General features: G+C 45.6%; 1 protein-coding gene across 2 annotated transcripts; it reads left to right on the top strand.

Annotated features, from left to right (window-relative positions):
• Nucleotides 1-5,719: 5,719 nt before the first annotated feature.
• On the top strand, nucleotides 5,720-23,030 carry LOC147244308 (MAM domain-containing protein 2-like). 2 transcript variants are annotated; one of them, XM_086187006.1, is made up of 15 exons: nucleotides 5,720-5,906; nucleotides 6,026-6,136; nucleotides 10,962-11,251; nucleotides 13,710-13,794; nucleotides 14,623-14,760; nucleotides 16,788-17,065; nucleotides 17,597-17,690; nucleotides 17,795-17,932; nucleotides 19,706-19,825; nucleotides 19,946-20,085; nucleotides 20,751-20,847; nucleotides 21,252-21,407; nucleotides 22,119-22,372; nucleotides 22,546-22,630; nucleotides 22,732-23,030. In XM_086187006.1, exons 1-15 carry the CDS (start codon nucleotides 5,876-5,878, stop codon nucleotides 22,776-22,778), a joined length of 2,064 nt encoding a protein of 687 aa, XP_086043132.1. In that variant the 5' UTR covers nucleotides 5,720-5,875; the 3' UTR covers nucleotides 22,779-23,030. The 2 variants fall into 2 exon arrangements, with proteins under 2 accessions (XP_086043132.1, XP_086043131.1); XM_086187005.1 differs by having other exon boundaries at nucleotides 21,249-21,407.
• The last annotated feature ends 190 nt before the right edge of the window (nucleotides 23,031-23,220 follow it).

Here is a 23,220-nt window from a genome sequence, read left to right as displayed (position 1 = left end):
CTATTACCATGACAACAACATGTGATGGAAGATGGCGATGGTGTGGAATAGTAACCATGGCACCCAATCTACTGCCATCTCTGCTTTGATCACACACAAACTAAATGCTTCTCCTCAAAAAATAAAAAAAAAATAAAAGTTTTAGCATGAAGGCATAAATGTGAGACAGCTCCAAAATAAAGACGTGGAAAATCAGGCGGTCGATGTTCTCTGAGCCTTAATTCATGTGCACCCTATATTCTTTATGCTCCGCTGTTCTATTTTAAAATAGGACATTAATAATTAGTGGCCGTGTCTGTCTGTCTGTGTATGGATGAAGGTATACATGCCGTGTTGTTGGTCATGTGGCATGCAGACTCAACCCATTACTGACATTAAAGCACATTAATGTTTTATTGTGGCCTATTACAGCATCGCCTCCTGTCATGCAGAAACCCCATGGCCTCAATTTTGAATGCACACTCAAAGATTCAAATGTGCTCGTGCAGGAATGTGTGTTTACATGCCAAGATCATCTGTAGGTGGTGCTCTTCAGCCGGCTGAGAGGAGGCAGGATGGAGTTAATATCCCAGCAGCTATTAATAGCGATTAATTAGCCTTTATTTGAGGGTAATGTTCTCGTCTCAAGGACTCACACTCACACCTTGAAGCAGATCGCACATTGCAACGCCAGCTGACAGGTTTCTCTGCTCACGCTGCTTCTCTTGACACACACACACACACACACACACACACACGCACGCACGCACACGTGCGCGGTTGTATTATTGTTTTGTATAATGTAAGAGGCATTTGTCAGATGAAATATGAAAATATCCACAACCCGAATAAGTTTTAAAGAATACGATGACGTACCGTAGATTCAGAAAAAGAAGCCCCTCCCTTCTATAAATGACCTTGAGCAAAATACTGAACGCTAACAGAGAAGCGTACCGGATGCTACAAGCCCCGGTGAGCTCGCACTGATGATCGTTCCTCGGCTTGATGGGATTTTTGAATGTGTTTTTGTGTAAACGCCTTCAGGAAGGTCAGCGGTTGGATATGTTTCAAGGTTTTGCCCATGAAATACTGCATTTTTCAGTTTTCAAAGCATTTATAGCGATTGGAAGCAGCGGGCAAAACAAGACTGAAAATTTCCCCACCAACGTGTGAATGGGTGCAAGTACCACATGAATATACTCTGTGCATTTGTCGAACAACTTCATCAGGAGAGCTGATTTTAGAACACAAACCTGCAGGTTCAGAGGGGGAATGTTTGATGAGATGTTTGTGAAACCGGAAGAAAGAGCAGAGGGGAGAGGAACCCCGGTGGTGTAACTTTCTATTGTGCGGAGGCGGCATTCGGCATATCGCTATCAAAGATTTTAAAATACCGTGAAATTGGCAGCTGAGCCAGGATCAGCCCCGTACGCACCTCAGCCCTGACAGGAGCTGTCATACATTAATACTTCATACTCTCAAAGCATCATCCAGGTTTTTTCAGCTGGCTTCAGTATCTTCTTACTCACCCCAGATGCATCTGCCACAGCCGCTTATGACACACAACTGACTTCCATCGACACATTTCTTTAAGCTGACACATTGCTGGCAAGTTTTTCATGTCATCATGTTGGAAAAGATTTGATGGAGTTACATGTAGGGACGTCAAGTGGATACACGGCACACTTCAGATTTGATTTGGTAAGTAAGAAGACGCTGAAGAAACGTTAACATGAGCTCAGCAGATGAACAGACGTCCTTAAAAGGCAAGCGCGTCTCAGCCAGACGTCCACGCCGAACGGTGCGTTCGTGGAGAGGACAGAGGAGAGGATGATGGTAGAGTTTTGTGATTTACTGAGCTGAGGACCAGAATGTGAAGGCAGCTTTCTGATCTCACTCTATAATCCGTTAACTCTCAATAACACCAGGCTTTTGTCTGCGGTGGGAAAGGGTGTAGAGTTCCCTCCCAGGCCAAATGAGCCTGCAGACACAGGTGTTTAGCAGCTCTGGCTTCCATCAGCATCGATGTACAGAAAACACCTGGGTGAGTGCAGTTAAAGGTTGCCTCGTCCTCCGCGGGGGACCGTGGCGACAAATGCAACACGTCTTTGATAAAACGGCTCTCTTTCGTTATACCGCCAACTTTAACTTTGAAAAAAATGATGTCAAACAGTAACTACAGAGGCCCAAGCGCTGCCCTCCACGCTGCTCAACTGCTCATGTCGCTTGTGTTTCGGCTTCTCTGTTCACTCTGTAGATCCACACAACTCAGCGTCCTTGGAACGCCATGGGCGGATTTCTTGGCTCCAACGTCCACTGGGACTCAAAGATGACCCGTGAAAAAAAAACCTGGAGGTTAAAGGTCAAGGTCACTGTGACATCAAGGTGGCATTTCCTTCAAGTTTACTCAGATGCATTGACTGCATTCGTGGCATTGAACACAAGGCTTCCAGAAGCAGCAGCAACAACAACAACAACAGAAAGGGAACTCCTCATCAGGGGATCAGTTGGGATTTTTTTCCATGTCAGCAGATTCCCGGGGCGTTGGCAGTGAGAATGGGAGAGACTGAAGGGGAGCTTGGTGCTGGCCACTTGACCCCCACAACAACGCTACGGCTCTACACGGTTCATAGAAATTACATCTTTAGATAACAACCAACAGAGACCAGGTTGTTGTTTTAACTTTTCCGCCATGAAAACCTTGCGTTTGACAGACCGGATACACACACCGACAAACACACACTGCAGCAGACTCACTGATTTAACTCCGACACGACCGCACCCCATACTTGCTTACACCACTGCTGTTATTCGCACTGCTAAACTGACCCAAATCATAAACCGCCATCATAAATTCCTCTGGTTGTTGCCTCAAAATGACGATGATGAACTGACCACGCCCACCACAAAAGGAACAAAGGAGGGCCAGGGTTCGACTGGAGTCAGTAAGGATGAGCGCACCAGGCAGTTGTTTTATAAAAAGACAACAGAAGTTGCCGTGAGCTTTTGGGCTGCTGTATCATCATGCAAACAATCAGGCCTGCGTGCGCCGCCCTGCCTCGCGTTATTTATCAGAAGGGCTCTGCCTTGTTGTGTAGCCCAGAAAAAAAGGATGAGAGGTGTGTTTTTTAAAGGATGAAGAGCAGCCTGAATGGAATAAATGTAGAAAAACCCTGGACGCTCCTTTGAACTCTGCCAAGAAACCTCAGTTCTCTCTCTTCCATTTATACTCCAAAATGATGACTGGATGAATCATTTTCTTTCATAAATCAGCTTGAAGTGATTCAGTTTCCCAGTGTTTCCTGAAGAAAGAACATCGATGGCTGCCATCAGGCCTTCTGGACATGATCAGTGGAGGATTCATCTCCCCATCTGGTATGAAAAGACTCCTGGCATCTCAGTGAAAATGCTGATGAGCGGAGAAGAGGAGAACCGTGTAGAAGACGGAGAGAAATGGATGGAGAGAGAGGACCTGACAGATGGATCGCAAATGTGAAGGAGAAAAAACGTGGAATATCGAGCATGATATTTTCTCCTAAAAATACACTCCCTACTGCAGAGGTGATAACATGAAAGTGTCCAGCGTTTTAAATTCATCCTTTCATCTAAAAGTTGATGACGTTGCATATTTTTGGCTCTGCCTGCGTGAATGTTCCTGTTTCACAAAGACACAGTGAGGCTGCATTCTAAGATTTGAGCTGGTTTCCAAATGTTTTCTCTCTCTGTAGGCTTGCAGAACACAGTTGAGATCATTTGTGAGTTCAGGCCTCTCATTAAACAAGGACGCAGTGTTGTAACACATCCCCGCGGACTCCTGCTCACATGTTCACATTCGATACACAAAACCCGTTGATTGTAATGTTAAAAAAAACAAAACTTTTCCAAATCGGAGCATTGATATGCAGCTGTAGCAGCATTCGTGCTTCAAGAAAGGGCAGGTTTGATTTTGGTGGCCGGCTGCAGGGACTGCAGGCTGCGTTGGTTGGTGTGGACACGACCGTTGGCTGACTCACCGTGGGTCTCCCCGTTTACGTCGAAGGAGGGGCTGCTAGGGTCCAGAGCACGGGTCTCTGCAGGCCGACATTCCTCCAGTCCCACTTGGGAGAAGCATTTCTTCATCGTTTTGTGCACTGGGGAAATGTGCCGTTAGCATGAAGGCTCATCTACACTGGAACCACGAGGCCCAAACAATGAACATCAAACCAACGTCAGTAACCCCATCAATCATGTGATCATGCGCGACATGGGTGGGTAGATTAGTAGTACCAGGCTGGAACCTGCATCAGCTAATACTGACGTATGAGTGACAGCATGACATCTCCTTATGATCCCAGCGTGCCAGGAAGGGTCGAAATGAGGTAAGGCTACATTTTCAAAGCTTTTGGTTTTTTTGGGTTTTTTTTTTGGCATTAGTCATTCAATAAGTCTGAAATAATGAAAGAGCATTTTTTTAGAGAATGGCTTGTCACCTGGCACCTGTAAGGACTACTAATGCTGGTATAAACACAGTATTATGCATACCTTACACAGACTTTGTTCTCAAATCAGGGCCCAGGGGCTCTCAAGGGTCTTCCTATGCCAAGTGAGGAATAATTTGATATTTGTTCAAGTGTCCCTGCCAATCTATGGTGTAATCAATCAAGAATTCAATATGATGATAATTATTATATTGACCAAAATACTGTTATGAATCGATTTTTTTTTTTTTTTTTTTTAATTTCCCAGTCCTTCTCTTGTGATGGTTTACTAACGTCAGGGTCATTTTCAGAATGTTTTTTTTTTTACTTTAATCCTGGCATTTTTCCAATATTTTTGAGAGAAAATGAATTTAACAGTGCAGCACGGTGGTGCAGTGGTCAGCACTGTCTCCTCACAGCAGGAAGGTTCCAGGTTCCAGGTTGGATCCCCGGCTCCATCACAGGATCTGTCTGTGTGGAGTCTCCATTTTCTCCCTATTCCTGTGTGGGTTCTCTCTGGTACTCCAGCTTCCTCCACAGTCCAAAGACATCAAGAGGGGACGAGGCTGATTGATACTCTAAATTGACTGTAGGTGTGACTGTGAGTGTGAATGGTTGTCTGTCTCTATGTGTTGGTCCTGTGATGGACTGGTGACCTGTCCAGGGTGAACCCCGCCTCTCGCCTGAAGGCTGCTGGGATAGGCTCCACCCCCCACGACCCTTAGTGGAAGAAAATGGATGGGTGGATTTAATATTTTAAAAAGTTGATCTGTAAAATGACTAAACCATTTTCAAAAAAGTAATGCTCTTACCTGACAAAAGCACAGAGGGATATTTGAATGTCCCTAGAAAATTAAAATCATAGCTTTTCTTGTTTGATAAATCAGTTTTTTGCACTGAAATCAAATGTAGCTTCTTCTTTTCTTCATTTACTTCACTTTTTTCTGGTTTGTGTTCAGTGTGTAAATATTTAATTTTTTGCTGTTTTTCCTCTACCACTTTTGTCTGTGGCCTACAAATAAACTCAATTTCTTGCTTCTTATTTTCCCTCCCTGTCTCCTTCCTTCTACCTCAACCTCACAACTAAACCCCCCCCCCTCTGTCTCAATCAAGCCTTCCACTCCTTTTCCCCACACTCCAACTCATCACACACCCTCTCACTCTTTTTCTCTCCTCCCTTCTCAGCTTTCATGTCCAGACACAAACACACACACACGCACACACACACACACACACACACACACGCACACACACTTTCTCTCAGTCTGCAGTGTGCTGCCAGTCTGCGAGCTGGAGAGACACTCAGACGACTCACACGCAAAAGAAATCTTCAAAAGAGAACTTCTGTTGCAGCTTCTTGTATTTTTTTCAAGCGGAGGTTGAAAACTGTTGCTGGTTTATTTCCTCTGAGATTCAACCTGTTACCACAGAACGCTGCAATGCTACCATTTTACCTCTTGACTTTAGCTGGTGAGTACTTTTACACACTTGTGCCAGTGCGAGTGCAGCAGGGTATGTTTCTATTGATGCCAGTTGCTATATGATTCATTCTTCCCATTGCCTCTCTTTGCTTGTCTGTTTGCTCCAAGCCACCATCCAAGCCCAGAACCAGTTGCTGCCAGGCTCCTGCAACTTCGAGTCCAACATCTGCGGTTACACGTCAGACGCAGACTTCACAAGCTGGACCCTACACAAAGATGGTACTGGAAGACTTTAATAATGGATGTCAAATCCTCTAATTTGTTAACCCGTTCATGATTAGAGGTTTATTCTTCTGAGTGAAGACTTTTCATCACGGTGACAGATTCAGCTGCGAGACTGTTTTGGTACTGATTTATTCATTTCCACTGAAACACATCTGGTCTGCATTGAATTGAGCATCTTTGAACATCTGGTGTGAGTGAAAGAACACATTTAGGCATTCTCAGTGGTTTGGTGCTGCAGCTGATTCGGATGAGTGCTGCGAACGCTCCTATCTGTAATGTGAGTCCTGATGTAAAGTGATGGAAGCCAGCGCATGGAGGAAGTTCAGCTCATTTGTTGCAGAAATTATTAAAGGGTCTGTCCTCTCAGATTTAACACACCAGCAGTGTGGAGATCAAAGCAGCCTGACGTAGTAATGTAACATATAGAGTCAGGCCAGTACCTGCAGGGGCAGGTGACTCCATCAGCAGCTACCTGTCACTAACTGGGGCCCAGAGAGACTCCAGATCCACCACCACACTGAAGCATCTTCTCCTCCGTCCAGTATACACCAAAATCTACAAGGTCTGTTTGCCAGATCCGCAAGGAATGAGGCACGAGCTTTGGTTCAGCGACTCCTTCGATCAAACGATGGCTGCTGCTGTTGGCTGAACTTGGTTCTCAGCAGACATCGAAACCCCTGAAGTCCCGTCTGAAATGGAACGAGCTGAAGGCCGGCTTTGATTCAGTCATAGTGAACTTTATATACTGAACAGTGAATTTCATTGTTAATCTGAGGTTCAGAAGTTCAACTCAGGGTTTGACAGAATGATCTCAACTCAGGCTCAGAGGTGGAGAGGCCGTCCAGCAACCGAAGGGTCGCAGGTTCCATCCCCACTTCCCCCAGTGACCATGTCCTAGTGTCCTTGAGCGAGATACTGAACCCCTAACTGCTCCTGATGGTCCTGAGATGGACTGGTGACCCATCCAGGGTGAACCCGCCTCTCAACAGCTGTCAGCTGGAATAGGCTCCACCCCCCCGCGACCCTTAATGTATGGCAGCATAGAAAATGGATGGATGGATAGAGGGATGGTGGAGGGATGGATGGCTGGATGGATAGAGGGATGGATGGATAGAGGGATGGTGGAGGGATGGATGGCTAGATGGATAGAGGGGTGGATGGATAGAGGGATGGTGGAGGGATGGATGGATGGTGGAGGGATGGATGGCTGGATGGATAGAGGGATGGTGGAGGGATGGATGGCTGGATGGATAGAGGGGTGGATGGATAGAGGGATGGTGGAGGGATGGATGGCTGGATGGATAGAGGGATGGTGGAGGGATGGATGGCTGGAAGGATAGAGGGATGGTGGAGGGATGGATGGCTGGATGGATAGAGGGATGGTGGAGGGATGGATGGCTGGATGGATAGAGGGATGGTGGAGGGATGGATGGATGGTGGCTCTCAACTCAAGCAGTCTCCTCTTCCAGCCTCTCCACCAGTAACCTGAATATTGACCTCTTTGCTCATTCGGTGATTCTGTCCTCCAGTCCTCCTCCTGTTTCTGTGCTCCAGATCCGAGTCCAAATCCATGCACACGCTTCCTCCTGGATTTTGACCTCAGGTCTTTTCACCGGGACTGTGATTTCTTGCCAATAATCAAAGCTCTCCTTTGAAGCTCGGCCTTGCTTTATTAAACAGTTTGATTGCCACAGGAAACGTGTCGCAAAAAAAAAATGTTTCAACAACTCCAGGACTCCATAATGTGATTAAGGTGTAACATGCATCTGTACAGCAACTGAGACTGAAACGCTCCACATTTGATTGCTTACTCCGACTATGACCTCCTTCAGGTTAATGTTGCTGCTGTTTACAGGACAGTGGTTTATTCAGAATTGCCTTAACCAGGTTAAGAACAGAATATTCTCATACATGTAAGCATAACCAACCACTGGAACTATTTGAAAGCGACGATGCCAGTAAACAGACCACCAACTCAATGAGTGCGACTCATAAATGCAGCCGTTCGTTCACCAGCCCCGAGGTGAGGATCGACCAGAGGCCAGTGGGTTTTTACACTGAATTATGAATCGATCGTGTGTTGTCCAGCAGGACAGTCTTCATGGGACCGTCAGGACTGAGACTCTTGAAGCACATCAGTGGTTGTTTGATATCTGTGACGACCTGGGTAGGCTCATCTAGTCGTCATGTAAAAAGAAATCAACAAGTGTGGTATTAACCCATTAATTGTATGCTGGGGACCAAAATGTTCAAAGAAAACTAGGGTGAACCACAGGCCTCATTTCAGCCAGTTAAGCAACCAAAACAAAATATATATCTGTTAAAATAAGTCCAAATATCTTTAAGAGAAGGGATGGGACATCCAGGTATTTCCAGGTTTTATTTGACTCACAGGTTACTGCCAAAGGTGATACCCTCAGTTTGCCTGAACGATAACAATGACAGCATGAGTGCTGCCAGCAGCAGCCATAACACTACTGTCTATTCAGCCAAAAAAACGTCCAGCCGCACCAACACCCTCGCATGTACAGTACTTGTCTCACTGACCGTCCTCCTTCTGGAATGCATCAGCTGTTTTCTCCCTTCCTGTTTCCAATCCTGTTGTTATTGCCGCCAGCCTGGTATGAGGTCAGAGCATGAACGGCCCCGGTCCATATTGTTTTCTCTCTGTCAAGTAATTTGCGTCTCTCTTTTCTGGGTCCAAGGAAATGACATCATGACAATTTACATTTGCAATTCATTTGCAGCAACGCAAGTGAATCTTCTTGCGGTGGCAGAGGTGAGGGTGAAATGTGGCTCAGCCCTCCTGAGCGTGTGTCTGCTGGGGTGGAGAAGTCCCAGGCAACAGCAGGACCCAGCGGCTGACGGGGTTCTGCCCTGCATCGTCTGCCTCAAAGACCTTTGGGGCTCACGTTCATGTCCCCTCCGTATGATTTGCAATAAGTTTACAGATCCTCCAAGTTTTTCAACAGCTGGTGCATTTGTCCATTAAGCACATTACTTTGGTTTCTGACCAAACACGTACCTGCATGGCTAATAACCTTTAGCCTCAGCTCCACTTTGTACCTTCAAAACCAGGCAATTGAACGTGGTACTCATGATATTTAAAAGCTCAGGACGCAAGTGAATCAAATTTGGGCAAAACTTTTTTTTTTTTTTTTTTTAATTCCTTCAAGATGGTGGCCGCAGTGGTCCAGAGGCATTCATGTTTTTATGTTGTCTGTGTCTTTGTCTAGCCCACTGGCATGAATGCAGTTCCTCAGAAGCACAGTTTCTTCAAATCTGGCAGTGTCCACTGGGACCCCAGGATGAACTGGAAACATTTCTGAAGCCAAACTCCAAGTCGCATTCCGGGCAGACATCTTAGGCATATAACCTTCATGATTTCTTTGAAGCGTTTTCTTAATGATTAAGCTAATTTAAATACCACCCATGATGTTGGTGCTCAAGTTACCATCCCTTGATCGCAGACACTTAAAGCCAGAGGTAGTAACAGGAAGTACAGCTGTTTTAGAATTCTGGGGACAGCAAAACAAAGGGTTGTTGATTTAAATGAGAAGTCAACCATTACCCCGCTTCCATCATTCTGCTGGCGTGTGTGATTCGGTGAGTCAGAGATGCAGCAGCTCGTAGTAAGAAGATCTGGTGATATCACCGGGAAGGTGCAGTCTGCCGCTCCTCATCCAGCAACACAACGGGTGCTGCTTTCCCAGATCGTTAACTTAATCTGGCAAATACTCGAGCCACATGCTTGTGTTTGTCTGGCTCACTACAAATCTGGTTCCACTTCCATGAACCAAGTCTGGCCTGTATACAAAATGAGAGTCTGATCTGGGTCGATGTGTGCTATTACTGGGCCGGTGCAATCGTACCAGATTACCACGAGGCTGCTGCCACAGCTGGACCAAACACAGACATTGGGCCAGAAGACAGCCAGAACCGACCTAGAACCTTAACTAGAGGGCGCTGGGGGAGTGAAGCAGCGTTTAGACTCACGGTCAGTGCTTCCCAGGTTATTTGGGCTTGAGCTATGTGGCTGACTTAGCTTTCAAATACAAAAGGAGTTAAAAGTCATTTTTAACTACTGATTCATTTTCAGTTTTCTTTTTCCTCTCAGTTAGGTTTCGGAAAAAAGTCTCCTTTGTTAAGTTTAGAAAAGGGAGTCTGATTTACGCACATATGGATCCCCAAAGTGAGCTCTTGTCAGTATAAAGAAAATGAGGGCTGATGCATGGATGGATATCAGATTACTGGCTGAAATTGACAAAACTTTATTTCAAAACAGGATTGCATTTCTATACAACATGTTTTTATTATGAGGCGGCGTGGTTCAGAGGTAGAGAGGCAGTCCAGCAACTGAAGGGTCACTGGTTCCATCCTCACTTCCCCCAGTGACCATGTCCAAGTGTCCTTGAGCAAGATACTGAGCCTCTAATTGATCTTGATGGCCCTGTGATGGACTGGTGACCCGTCCAGGGTGACCCCCTCCTCTCACCCAGTGTCTGCTGGGATAGGCTCCAGGCCCCCCAACCCTTGACGGATAAGCGGTAGAAAATGGATGGATGGATGTTTTTATTATTTGGATTATTGTGACATATGTAGTGACATACGACTGGGGATTTGTTCTTTCCCAGTTAAAAAAATGAATTTTCATTTACTTTAAATTTAGTCTCTTTGCAGGCATACAAAGTATTTGGTATTTGTAGGAAATTGACTTCAAAATTCCCATAACCTTTCAAATATCTTGTCCTTGTGGTATTCACAATATGATGTCCCTACATTTTTTCTAAATCCCATGCACCACTCCTTTTTTTTCCAGGCCGTTTTGTTGCTGTGGATGCACCTTTGACCAGTGACCAGGGCGATGAGAAAAGTGCACAAGCTGGACCACAGAGAGAGGCCACTGGAATCCTTCTGAGTCCAGCGCTTGAGCAAAGTGAGTGGAGCTGCCTGAGGCTTGTCTACCAGATCCTCGGCTCAGGAAGCTTGGAGGTCCTGCAGCGCATGGAGGGGAAGAGCTTTGACAGGCCGCTGTGGAGCAGCCAGGAACCCTCTGACAGCTGGGTCATCTCGAGCATGGACCTGCAGAACAACACCGAGCCGTACAGGGTAAACCAGACGAAAAACCTGCACTAGTGGCTACCGAGGTGTCCCCTGAGGGGCTTCGACATGCTCATTGTCATCAAAAACATTACAGTTCATCGTCTGAGGACCGTGGATTTGAACATGTAAAACCAGTATTCAGTCGTGCGTAACCAGACAACTAGAACATCTTGCGGTATTTGGTATTATCCTTGCGTTCAAGTGGACATTTGTGGCAAATATGGAGAACTTCCCTTTAGGTTTTCGAGAGATATCCCATTAACAGAAATAGATGAAACGACCCGAAAACAAAGAAATGACACAAGTACCATTGTAGTACACTTTTGTAAAAGTGCAATACTTCAAGTAAGCAGTTTAAGGGAATATTTTTTACTGGAAAAGCGTAAGTTTCTGAATCTTTGACTATTTTTAGAACATAAAGATGTTTGTGTCTCAGCGATGGGGATTTGCAACCCTCTTTTTCATGCTGCTGGGGAAAAAAAGCCAGCGATAAGTTGACGTTTCACGTTGGAGCCCAAATTGAGTTCTATGGGAAGTGTGTGGAAAAAACACCCACCTCCACTCCCATACACATTATCTAAACATTGTGTGGGAACAGAGCAGCACATGTTTATATTGTAAGGAAAGGTGGAGCTGACTCTGACAGGGTCCTGACCTACGTGATGGTGAGTTGAGTCAGTGCCGTATGTGTGGGGCCCCTCAGCTCTACGCACGCTTCAGTCCAGACCCGGGTATATAAATGATCACGTCAGAGCTTTAAACTTCGCGCTGACGGCTAAAAGCATCCAATATTTACTCTCCGAGAACACAAACCCAACCACTCAATCCTCACCGGCCTCCTCAAAAATGATCTCCACTATGCTCTTTTGGGGGGGTGGCATGAACGTATAAAACCACCCCGTATCTGGACCTCAGTAGAAGCTTCCTCACCAGGTCGTTGCCACGGAGCCCCGGAGCAGCCAGAGGAAAGCTTCAGCTTCCTTAGCTTGGCTGTAGCTACATAAGAGTGACATTACACGGTCAGTAAGTGACATAAATGAACGTGTCATAAATATTGATTAACAGGTCGTGAATGTTTGTGGCCGCTGTCATTAAGTGTCATTTGTTTTTTTGTCATGACAAGTTGACATTGAAGGCAGCACGGTGGTGCAGTGGTCAGCACTGTCGCCTCATTGCAAGAAGGTTCTGGGTTCAAGTCCCGGCTCCATCACAGGATCTTTCTGTGTGAGTCTCCATGTTCTCCCTGTTCCTGTGTGGGTTCTCTCTGGTACTCCAGCTTCCTCCCACAGTCCAAAGACATCAAGAGGGGACGAGGCTGATTGATACTCTAAATTGACCGTAGGTGTGGCTGTGAGTGTGAATGGTTGTCTGTCTCTATGTGTTGGTCCTGTGATGGACTGGTGACCTGTCCAGGGTGAACCCCGCCTCTCGCCTGTAGATGCTGGGATAGGCTCCACCCCCGCGACCCTTAACAGGAATATGCGGAAGAAAATGGAAATGCAAATGGAAGTTGGCATTGTTGAAGTTGTCTTGACTATGAAAACTTCACATAGGGTTAGGGTTAGGTGAAGGGGTAGGTTGAGGGTTAGGGCTGAGTCTAAGCCTAAGCCTAACTCCTAACCTTATGTGAAGCTGTCATGACAACAAACGAATGAAACTTAATGACAGCGGTCATAGACATTCATGACTTGCTTATTAATATTCATGACAGTTTGAGGTCAAGTAAATGACAGTGTAATGTCACTCGTATGTTGCCTCTATTCAAGTAAAGTGTAACCGAAATTTGTCTGCGTTGAGGGACTGTGTTTTTGTCGTGTAGCCTCAAAAGAACTAAACTGAGGGGAAAGCAACTAGCGTAGCGGCAGCTCAGCATGGAGACAGCAGAGCGGCTCGCCCTCTCAGAAGGAATGGTTGCCAAGAAGAGTTCATTAACCCATAAACCAGTTCCACCACGTTGATTAGTTTTTATGTGTTGTTTGTTTTCCTTTTGAAATATGTGTTGCCATGTTCAAGCATACTATGAGTATGATCTCACATGAGCGCCACATGAATGAATGTTTCATGTTTATTTGATACTGGAGTGGAAAACAATCGTCTCATCAACAACTATAAAACTGCTGTGATCAGAGCTCAACAGCTCCTCCGGTTCCCACCCTTTTCTCAAGATGACGTAATTCCTTTTGAAACATTTCGCTCAAAAACACGGTGAACTCCAATGTTAATCAGTGGAGTGGAGAAAAAGTCAGGGTTTTTTTGGAGCTTTTGTTTGATGTTTGCTCTCTGGTATCAGCCATGCAGCATCTAAATGAGTCCCAGCTCCCTCTGAGGTCGTGCTCGATGGGAAATCAATGTCCTGTGTGTTTCCCTCTGTTTCCCTCTGTCTGACCCTCACTACGTTCCTTCTCCCTCCGTGTGATGTCATTCCCATGTCGCTCCGTATCGCTGAACATATGTTATTGCTTAGGTTGTCATCGAAGGTAAACCTGGACGGAGTTCTGGGAGCAGCGTGGCCGTATTTGAGATCCACATCAGTCCCGGATACTGCCTGGGTCAGTGACCTCACTCCCCTCACACCTGCGTCCTGATGCACACCAGTCAAACCTGATCTGTACAGCAGATCTCATACGGGTCAGGGATTCACAGATGAGGCAATAATGGGAAGAAAATTAATCAAACAAACTGAAAAACAAGGAGAAAATAAAATTATACCATAATTAAGAACAAAACACCAACAGTGTTGTGTGCAAAAATTGTATGATATTAGCCGTAACAGTAACAGTGTAAGTCCACTCAAATGAAAAAGGAAGTAAGGATCGACTGATTTCAGCAGACCCGAGTATGTAAATAATAATAACAATAATAATAATTAGTATTATTGTCATTGTTGTCATAGTCAGAATAAAACTAGATGAACATGCATCAACAACAAAAGCAGCAATAGAAATAATACAATAAGTGAAATATAAAATTATAAAATAAAATGGATGTCATGTATTCGTCATCACAGGCAGGTTTATGTTTCAACGCCTTCAACCGCCCTCGCACCCTCATAGCACCAAAGCCACTGGTGGCAGGAGACCTGAAGCGCCGGGTCGTCACTCATCACGGGAGGACTGAAACCTCGGACCTCCATTTCAGATTCATGTTAATCCTGCATTCATTTTTAAACCACATTCTCTTGCTTTACTGTGAGAAGACACGATTACGTAGGGATGTGAGTCGTCAGCATAAATACGCCAACAAACGTATCTGCTGATGACATCAGAGTCATGAGGCGTACAGGATCCGAACAAAGAGCCCTGAAAACACGCCAGTGTTTACAAGTGCATGAAAGCTACGCCTGTTGTGACGTGTCTGCTTGTTTTTTCTGCATCTAGATTGTGATTTCGAAGAGTCCCACTTGTGCGGATATAGTAACCAGTGGAACGCTAACGTGAACTGGTACGTGGGGGGAGGCGGAGGCCAGCTCCTTCACAACAACATGCCAGATGATCACACATTCAACAACAGGACAGGTGAAGGACACATCTTCAGGGATCGCTAACAAATGTGCTCAAGGTTTTCAAGTGGTTGCATTTGTCATCCCGTGATCAAAATCAGAGGGAGGAATCGCTCTGATTTTGAGGATCCACTTCTTGTACTTTTCAAGAGACAGTTTTCCATGAACTACAGACATTCATCCACAATATTTTGAACACACATTCATTGTTTCCCTGACAATGCTTTTGATTCAATAACAGCGACCCAATGGGTATAAATGGATGATGGCACATAAATACACGGTCCCCTCGGGGGGGGGGGGTGGGATTAACAATCAGCTCTATCAGTGGTGTGCTAATTAGCAACAAGTCGTAAACGTCATACTTACTTGACACAACCTGTTCTCACAGAAAACTTGTGAAATAACAAAAAACAAATGAAATGATGACCTCTTGAAACAATATTTCACCCAAAAAGGTGTTATGTCATTTGTTACGCTTCTGGAGTATTCACGAAGGGATGTCGCGGCTGACAGAGATGTTTTTACTCCTTGGTTGCTCCAGAACGCAAAAGGAGCCGGCCACACATGTGCATGGAACCAAATGGCGAGGATGGCAAGTGGAGATGTGTACAACTGACAAACCAGAGCATTGACCGGGCCGGCCCTGGTGCATCTTAGCACGTATCAAGTTAGCGCCCAAGGATCAGACTTGCTAGCAGGCAATAGATTACAGTGGATGATTGTGCTTGTTACATATTGCTAATGGCAACTGGGCTGCTGTAATCTACATCTTCTTTATCCAGGCATGTGCTCAATAGTCCAAAAGCCTTGTGATGAACATAAATTAGTGCTGTCAGGCGATTAAAAAATTTAATCTAATTAATTACAGGGTTTGTAATTAATTAATCTAATTAATCACAATTTAATCTCATATCTGCTTCAGGTCCCCAAATAAAGAATTTGAATTCTAAGGCATTACAAAATTGTAGTGCATGACTCATCAAATGAATACATTAAGAAGAGAAGATTTGAAATCCATATTTTTTTTGGTGATTGAATAAAACCTCAGTCAGGACGTCTTAAGGCGGAGCCTCAAACAGGCGCTCGGACCGGCGCCGCACATGGGAGGTGACGAGCCACCGCCAAGTACGGGTCCTTCAATGGGCCAAGTTTAAAATGCTGGTGTCTGGGTAAGATTCACATTGAATTGCCACTCAAGTGTGCTAGAATTAATCTTGCCTTAATTTTTATAACGCGTTAATTTGCTGTAATTAATCTAATTAATGCGTTAAAGTGACAGCCCTGAAGTAAATACAAACTGTAACACTTTTGGTTCCGTGCTACCACGGAGGACACACAGACAAGAGCAAGTGTTTTGGTCCGCGCAACCGTGAATGAGCAACAGACCAGAAGTGTAACTAGAGGTTTTTGTTTTTAGCTCTGATGAAAGAGCTTGTGAGAAACTAATCAAGAAGGACAAAGAGGTTCGCGGTCACAAACGTCCTTTTTGGGCAATGATGTTGTTGTTTGTAGTTGGGGGTCATGAGCTTCAAGGTGAACATAGTTGGCTGGCTGTTTTCAGCATTCTGGAGGTACAAACAAGTCATGCAGGAGGGGGGAAATCATCTTGTGAGCTCAAGATACCCATCAGTGAGTACTTAGGGGGGGAAGTACACAAGTAGCATAGCTGTAACACAGCATTACGGACCGCGTCAAACTGCCACTAAGGTTTCGGTGGAGTCTGATGACGGTAGATGTGGAGTCAGTAAGTTGCTGTCCAAATGTTTTATTTGTTTGTTTTCTTTAAAAAAAAAGTTGGATAAATATTACATTAATGTTGTATACGTCTAGCACTTTGGTCGATATCTGTGGTTACTAAATACGCTCAAAAATAAAGTGACTGGTCTGGTTGATCTGAGGATGCGATAACGCCACCACATCTCCTGGTCTGAGCAACAGAAAAAAAACGCACCTTCATACGTGGAAATACGTCAGTGGCGTCCACTCTGGATATTTATACGTTTTCATCGGACAAAATCACATGTACCTTTTCTTCCTCAGGTCACTTCATGTACGTGGACTCTGTCTACGCCAAAACTTTCAAAGAAGTGGCCAGACTAGTGTCGCCCATGACATCAGTGCCGATGTCCGGCTGCCTGAGTTTTCAGTACCAGCGCAGTGAGGAGAGAGGGAACCTGTTCTCTGTCTTTGCCCGCGACAGACTGGGTCAGTATCAGGAGCTGTGGAGGGCCGGACCAGAGAACCAGAGTGACTGGGCTACAGTTCTTGGAGAGTGGGTGCCTGTGCAAGTGGACCTGAAAGCACCGTACTCAGTACAGGTCAGTGTGTCAGTGCCTGTGTGATGGGATCTCAACATGAACTCTGGATGTTCCCAGCATTTCTTGCTTTATTTCTCTTTTGGACCCTCTTGATGTCATCACCGAAGATGAAGAGAAAAAGATACCTCTCCCCTTGGTGTGTAGACAAAGACAGATAATGGAGGAAGACAGATACACAGAAGGAAAGAGAGGGGCAGAGCGAAAGAGAGAGAAAGGAGGAGAATTTATCAGTCTCTTTTCCTGTCTTGGCATGCTTAAGCAAACAAGTTTTTAAAAAAAGTGTAAAAAGCAGATACCTCCAATTTGAGCATATTTGGAACACGCGTTTTACTGCAGTATCAGTGTGTACATCTGCCTTCTGCCTCTGAATGCCGTACAACCACGTAAACTCACACGCAGGGTGGGACTGCACTGGTTCTGATTGATTCCGTCAGGCTCAAGAAGGGCGGTGACATTTTTACGGCGCCATCATAGAATCCTGTGTGTGAAGGCAGCTTGAGTGTCCGTCTCTGCATGTGTCTGCTCCTCCAGGCGGTCTTTGAGGTGGCCTTCAGCAACCCCAGGGGTGGACGTGTTGCAGTTGATGACATTTCCTTTTCCTCTGAGTTCTGCAGCAAAGACACAGGTGAGCTGCTGCTGCAGAACCCAGTGGGTTTCTGTCACCACCGGGCGTTTGCACGATCTTGTACGAAATGCACCGACCACTCACTCCACGCACCTTCTCCACAGAGCCGACCTTTGACCCCTCCATCGCCAACTGTGACTTTGAGTCAGGTTTCTGCCACTACACCCAGGACCAGGTGATGTGGAGGAGAGTGTCAGTGAAGCCCAACATATTCAGGAATGGCGACCACACAACAGGGGCAGGTGACGCTGCCCACATACATTTCCCATTAACATTCATTTTTCTGGTAAATCTTCTCACACGACTGCGATGCTTGAAGCTCCACGCTCATGGGGAAGCTGTTGAATATTCAGCAGACGGCTCACTTGTTTTAAATGGAATAGTTTTGGTTTCGCAGCTCTTTGTTTACTGCCTGGCTGAGCCCCACCAGCCTGGTCTCCAGGCAGGTGGCTGAGGGCTGAATGGAGCTGCTACATGTTATTTAGGTTGCTCTTGCTAGCAACACAAAGATAGGAGGAATGTGATGTGGCTAGTGATGACTGTATCTATTTATGATGGAGTTTACTTTAGTAGCCAGTAGCCCTCATTCATTTGGACTCCACCCCTGCATGATGGTGGAGGTGAGACTCAGGGAATTTCTGTTAGCTTTCTGCTAACAGGTGTAGGTGATAATGTAACCCTCTGGGCCGTTGTCCCATTTCCTAACAGTAAGACAGCCCTGGCCAGAGAAAATCAGGCTTTTCACAATAAAAGTCTTGAGCTATTCTATATTAATATTGTACACTTTCACCAAGATAATTTTGATTTTTCATATTCAGCAATTTAGGCCTTCATTGTGAGATGAGAATTTTTTTGTGTGCCATGATCTCTCTCTCTTTCTCTTTCTCTCTCTCTCTCACACACACACACACACACACACACACACACACACACACACACACACACAAGGGCCCAGAGAAGCAGAAATAATACACTACATACTTTATTACATTAATGGCACCATTTTGCTCTTAACCGTACAAATGTAACATTTTTTGTTTACACAGTGAATTACAGGTTTTTTGTAGGAGCGTTAATACGGCCAAAATCACTACCCCAACAAAAACATCACAAAGAAATGCTTCATTTGTTCTCAGAACAACTGTGACGCATTGAACAAGTACATCAACCACTAATCTGCTGCTTGTTTGACAATGAAAGTCTTTGGGCTCTCAGAGCATCAAACGCTGGATGGAGAAGAGACAGAAAAATTAAAGAAGAAGTTTCTTTCGATGCAAAATGATTCCACACCCTTTGGTGCTGCATGAGTCACCAGATGGTTTTAAGTGATCATCATTTTGATATTAAGAACAACCTTTATACTGATTTTTAAATTTGTTATCTACAAAGAGATCCATAAAAACCGGACACGGGGACTCACGAATAAAACTGGGAACATTTATTTTCATTTCATGAGACCTTCCAAAGGTACCAAACACAGGATAGACGGATGCAAAATCTGTACCAGGGTTTCTAAACTAAACAGGAAATGAAAAAAAAAACAAGACTGTAAGAAAGGCCGTAAGAAAACATGACCTTAAATGGGAGCAGGTGAGTGAACACATAGCTGCTCTGATGCCTGCAGCATCAGACAGAAGACATGCAGCGCTAAGGACGAGCCGGTGAGGATGATTCTCTGAGGAGCCACCAGCAAAGACGAGCTGTGTGAATGATGGAGGACGGGGAGGAGGAGGAAACAAACACAACGGGAATGATGTCATTCATCTGCAGCGTCCTATGTGCTAACATGTTAGCTGTCGTAGTCACATAATCTTAACCAAGCAGAAATCAATCAATCCAGCTTTGAAGAACAAGGAAACCTTTATACGCTAATGGTTTTAGAGCTGGAAAACAGCTGGTAGTAATTGGAGAGGAGATGGCTGCCAGGTGTCGGTCGTGATGGAAGCGTTCATGGCCAGGACATTAAGAGGAAGAGAGAACTTTGCATAGAAATAAAGGCTGTCTTGTGCTTTCAGGATCTTTCCTGATGGCTCATTCCCAGTTGAGCCCACGCTCTGGCTACGTTAGCCAGCTGGTTGGTCCAACTCTGCCTGGCAACATGAAGTACTGCCTGAGATTCTTCTTCTCTCTGAGGGGTGAGTGGCATCCATCGATCCCTCCAGATTTGTTTCTATTTGTTTCTACAAGGTGAGCTTCAAGTGTATGTGGGATTTATTGAACTGACTCACTGCCCAAAATAACTTTGGTGGCTGCAGGCTTCAACCAGACGGACCAGGCTCTCGCTGTGTATCTGCAGCAGAACAGCACCCAGGAGAAGATCTGGACTCAGGGGGAGAAGTCCAGAGGAATCTGGGTCGCAACGGATGTGACATTCCAGACATCACAACCTGCCAAGGTCAGGAGATGAAGGAGTGGAAATGTTGGTTGAGGAGGGTTGAATCCCTCAAAGCATGTTAGGCTTAAAGAGAGGAAAGGAAGGAGGCAAGAAAGAGAGAGAAGGAAGGGAAGGAGGGAAGGGGGAAGGAACCCTCAATGAGTGAAGCAAGGATGGAAAGAAAGAAGGAATTAAGCTAAAAATGCAGAAGGAGGGGGAAGGAGGAGAGCGTAAGGGAGAAGGGATGCAAATAAATACCTGAAGGTCGCAGGAAAAGGAGTAAAAGAATAAACAAAATAACGAGAGGGAATGAGCGAAACGAGAGAGAAAAAGCTGGACAGAAGGAGGAAAGATGTGAGGGGCCAAATTAAACCCAAAAGATACAAAAAGTGATGGAAGAACAATGATTTTTTTAAAAAAAAGAGGAGAATGGTCAAAGGAAATGTTATCCTTTTCCAGTTTGAATACAGCCGCCTCTGTTGGAGAACGCAGTATCATGACATCATCATGAACTCAAGCATCCAGATGACCTCAAAGACTTGAACCGCCTTCTGCTGCTCGGTTCACCCGTCCATCGGTTTTAAAGCACTCTGGATCCTAATGATGGTTTCTTTTCCTTAGGTTGTTTTTAAATGCGCTCCGTTAATGAACTGGAACCGTGATGTTGAAAAACCTTTATTGTTCAGGTGGTTTTCGTCAGCATCTGCAGGAATCTCTGGGACTGCGGCTCTGTGGCTGTGGATGACATCAGCATGAGCCTTGGAGACTGTGAGCTGACAGCAGGTGAAAAAAAAATAAAGCCGAGTGATCGAGCCACACTCGTCACAACTGAGCTGAAGTCTTCAAAAAGCGTCTGTGGTGCCACCTCCAAGCACTGCAGGGGCGAATGTAGGCGGTGGCAACGCTTCAAGGCCAGGGTAGTCAGTGTTGACGGAAGTGCCGACTCAACGTGACTGAGCGTTCATGAATGCTCTTTGTGACCCTTGTTGTTAAAGTTAACATGAGCGCCGTTAGTAGCTGACTGCTAGTCTGTCCACTAACAGTTAACTTAGCATTACTGATAGTTCATCAGAAGCTAACTTAAAGTAGCTTGGTGGTAAAGTGTTACAAAAAAACCCCAATCATTTGGTAGCTCACAACGAAGCGCAACCTCATGCTAAGTGTGGTTCTTCTCCCTGTTGCAGCAGCGTTGTCATTGTCCCTCCCGGGGCACTGTGACTTTGAAGCAGGTCTTTGCGGTTACAGCCAGGACGCGCTGAACGACGCTGCTGACTGGGAGTGGAGAAGAGGCCCCACCCCAACCTCCTACACAGGGCCCCGAGGCGACCACACCACGGGACTCGGTGAGGCTCGGAACCGCGACGCGAACTCATTAAAGTTTGTCATTGTTGGCAAATGAACTTTCAAATATTCAAACTTTTGTCACGTCTCCGTGTAAACAAAATTAGTTTTAGTGAGATTGTTTGGATGCCGGTGCTGGGATCCCCTCCTCAGGTGGGCGTCCAGTTTGGTCAAGTTCAGGAAGCTAACTAAGACGGTAGAAGTGAGCTGAGGTCACGGCTAGCGCACAGCTAGCGCCAAGCTACCCGTGATGCAGCCACACACTGAATGGTGCAGAAAGTTTAACTTCAAAATGATCCAAACAAGGGAGGCAGAAAAAAAATCCCCCCACGTGCAGTTGTCATGGAGGGGAATAGCAGCCAAAGACCGAAACCTTTTTTTTTGTACGAGGGTGTAAAGATGTATTCCTGCTGTTGGAGGTTGGGGTTTTGAACATTGGAGTCTGTGAGGATGGGCTCCCTTTTGGAGCCAGCCTCAAGTGGTCACTCCGGGTATTGTAATGTCTTGCACTTCAGCATCGGCTTCAACCCCCGGCCCAGCAGGTTGCCACACGCTAGCTGTGCATGCCAAGCACAGATTTTGTCTGTCGTCCTGGCTTAAAATATTGCCGGTAAAAAAATGTAGATTTCGGCAAATGTCTCTATTCTTTCTTCTTTTTTTACATGCTTGATGCTTTCACACTTTCTTTACCTGAATGCACACGACCTTGACAGGATATTACCTGCACATGGAGGCGTCACCCATGCTGCCCGGCCAGAATGTCCGCCTGCTGTCCCGCCCTCTCAGGGGCTCAAGGGGGCGTCAGTGTCTGCGTTTCTATTACCACATGTATGGCTCAGGCACAGGTCAGCTCCGAGTGCACCTTGACAAAGATGGAGAGGACGTGTTGTTGTGGCAACAGGGCGGTGAGCAGAGCGTTGCCTGGCTGAGGGCCACAGTAGAGTACCAAAGTGACAGCCAGCATCAGGCAAGAATCCCACAAAATCACTCCTCACTTCTAATTTAAAAAAAAAATACAAGCGGTTCTATTTGAAATGTTTGGATAAATATGATTTAAATTGAAAAAAGTGGTGAAAAGCACATTTCTATCTCACGTAACCTTCTAAAATGATCAAAACGACAGTTGTCCTGCTGTTCCAGATTGTGTTTGAAGCCACCAGGGGTTCATCAGTCAGGAGCGACATTGCCATCGATGACATCACCTTGGACGGGGGCCCTTGCCCAGGTAAACACGCTGCTGAAAAATGAACATGACGTTAAAGAAAATGCGCAGGAAGTTCTTCTGACGCGTGCAGCGGCTGCCTGACTTCTTTGTTTCCACCGCAGCCACAGAGATCAACCCGGCTGTGGGAACGTCAAACGAAATCGAGTAGATCGCAGGAGGGAGATCCGGGCCGCGTGAGAAATTTTTGCACATTCCCAAAGACTCGCAAGTCTTGTCAACTCTTCACTTACGACATGTCGTCCTGAACATGTGGGTAAAACATATTCGTTTAGGTTTCTTTTCATGGAGCAACACGCAATCAGTCAGCATTCCTCTCTTCACCGTAGCAACAGAGTGTCACACTGTGTTCCCCTCACATTTCTATGCATTAGATTAATGCTCATGGCTCAAATAAAGCGAGATGATGAATCAACAGCGGGTTTCTCCTTCTTTTGTTTTTGTTTTCGCCTCTGTGAGTTCTCTCACAGGAAATGCTGGGTTTTCCAAGTGCTTTCCATGACCTATCAGTGGAAACGCAGGCTGCTGCTGGCCCACCGGAGAGGAAAGTCCTGCTATTCCAGTAAATCAAATGTCACATGAAGCCAGCTGCA

The sequence above is a fragment of the Aulostomus chinensis genome, chromosome 19, assembly GCF_037954235.1.
Source record: "Aulostomus chinensis isolate RoL2024-O1b breed Wild chromosome 19, RoL_Achi_v1.0, whole genome shotgun sequence".
Taxonomy (NCBI): Eukaryota; Metazoa; Chordata; class Actinopteri; order Syngnathiformes; family Aulostomidae; genus Aulostomus; species Aulostomus chinensis.
The sequence above is the reverse complement of the archived record's forward strand: the minus strand, read 5'-3'. Positions and strand labels throughout refer to the sequence as shown.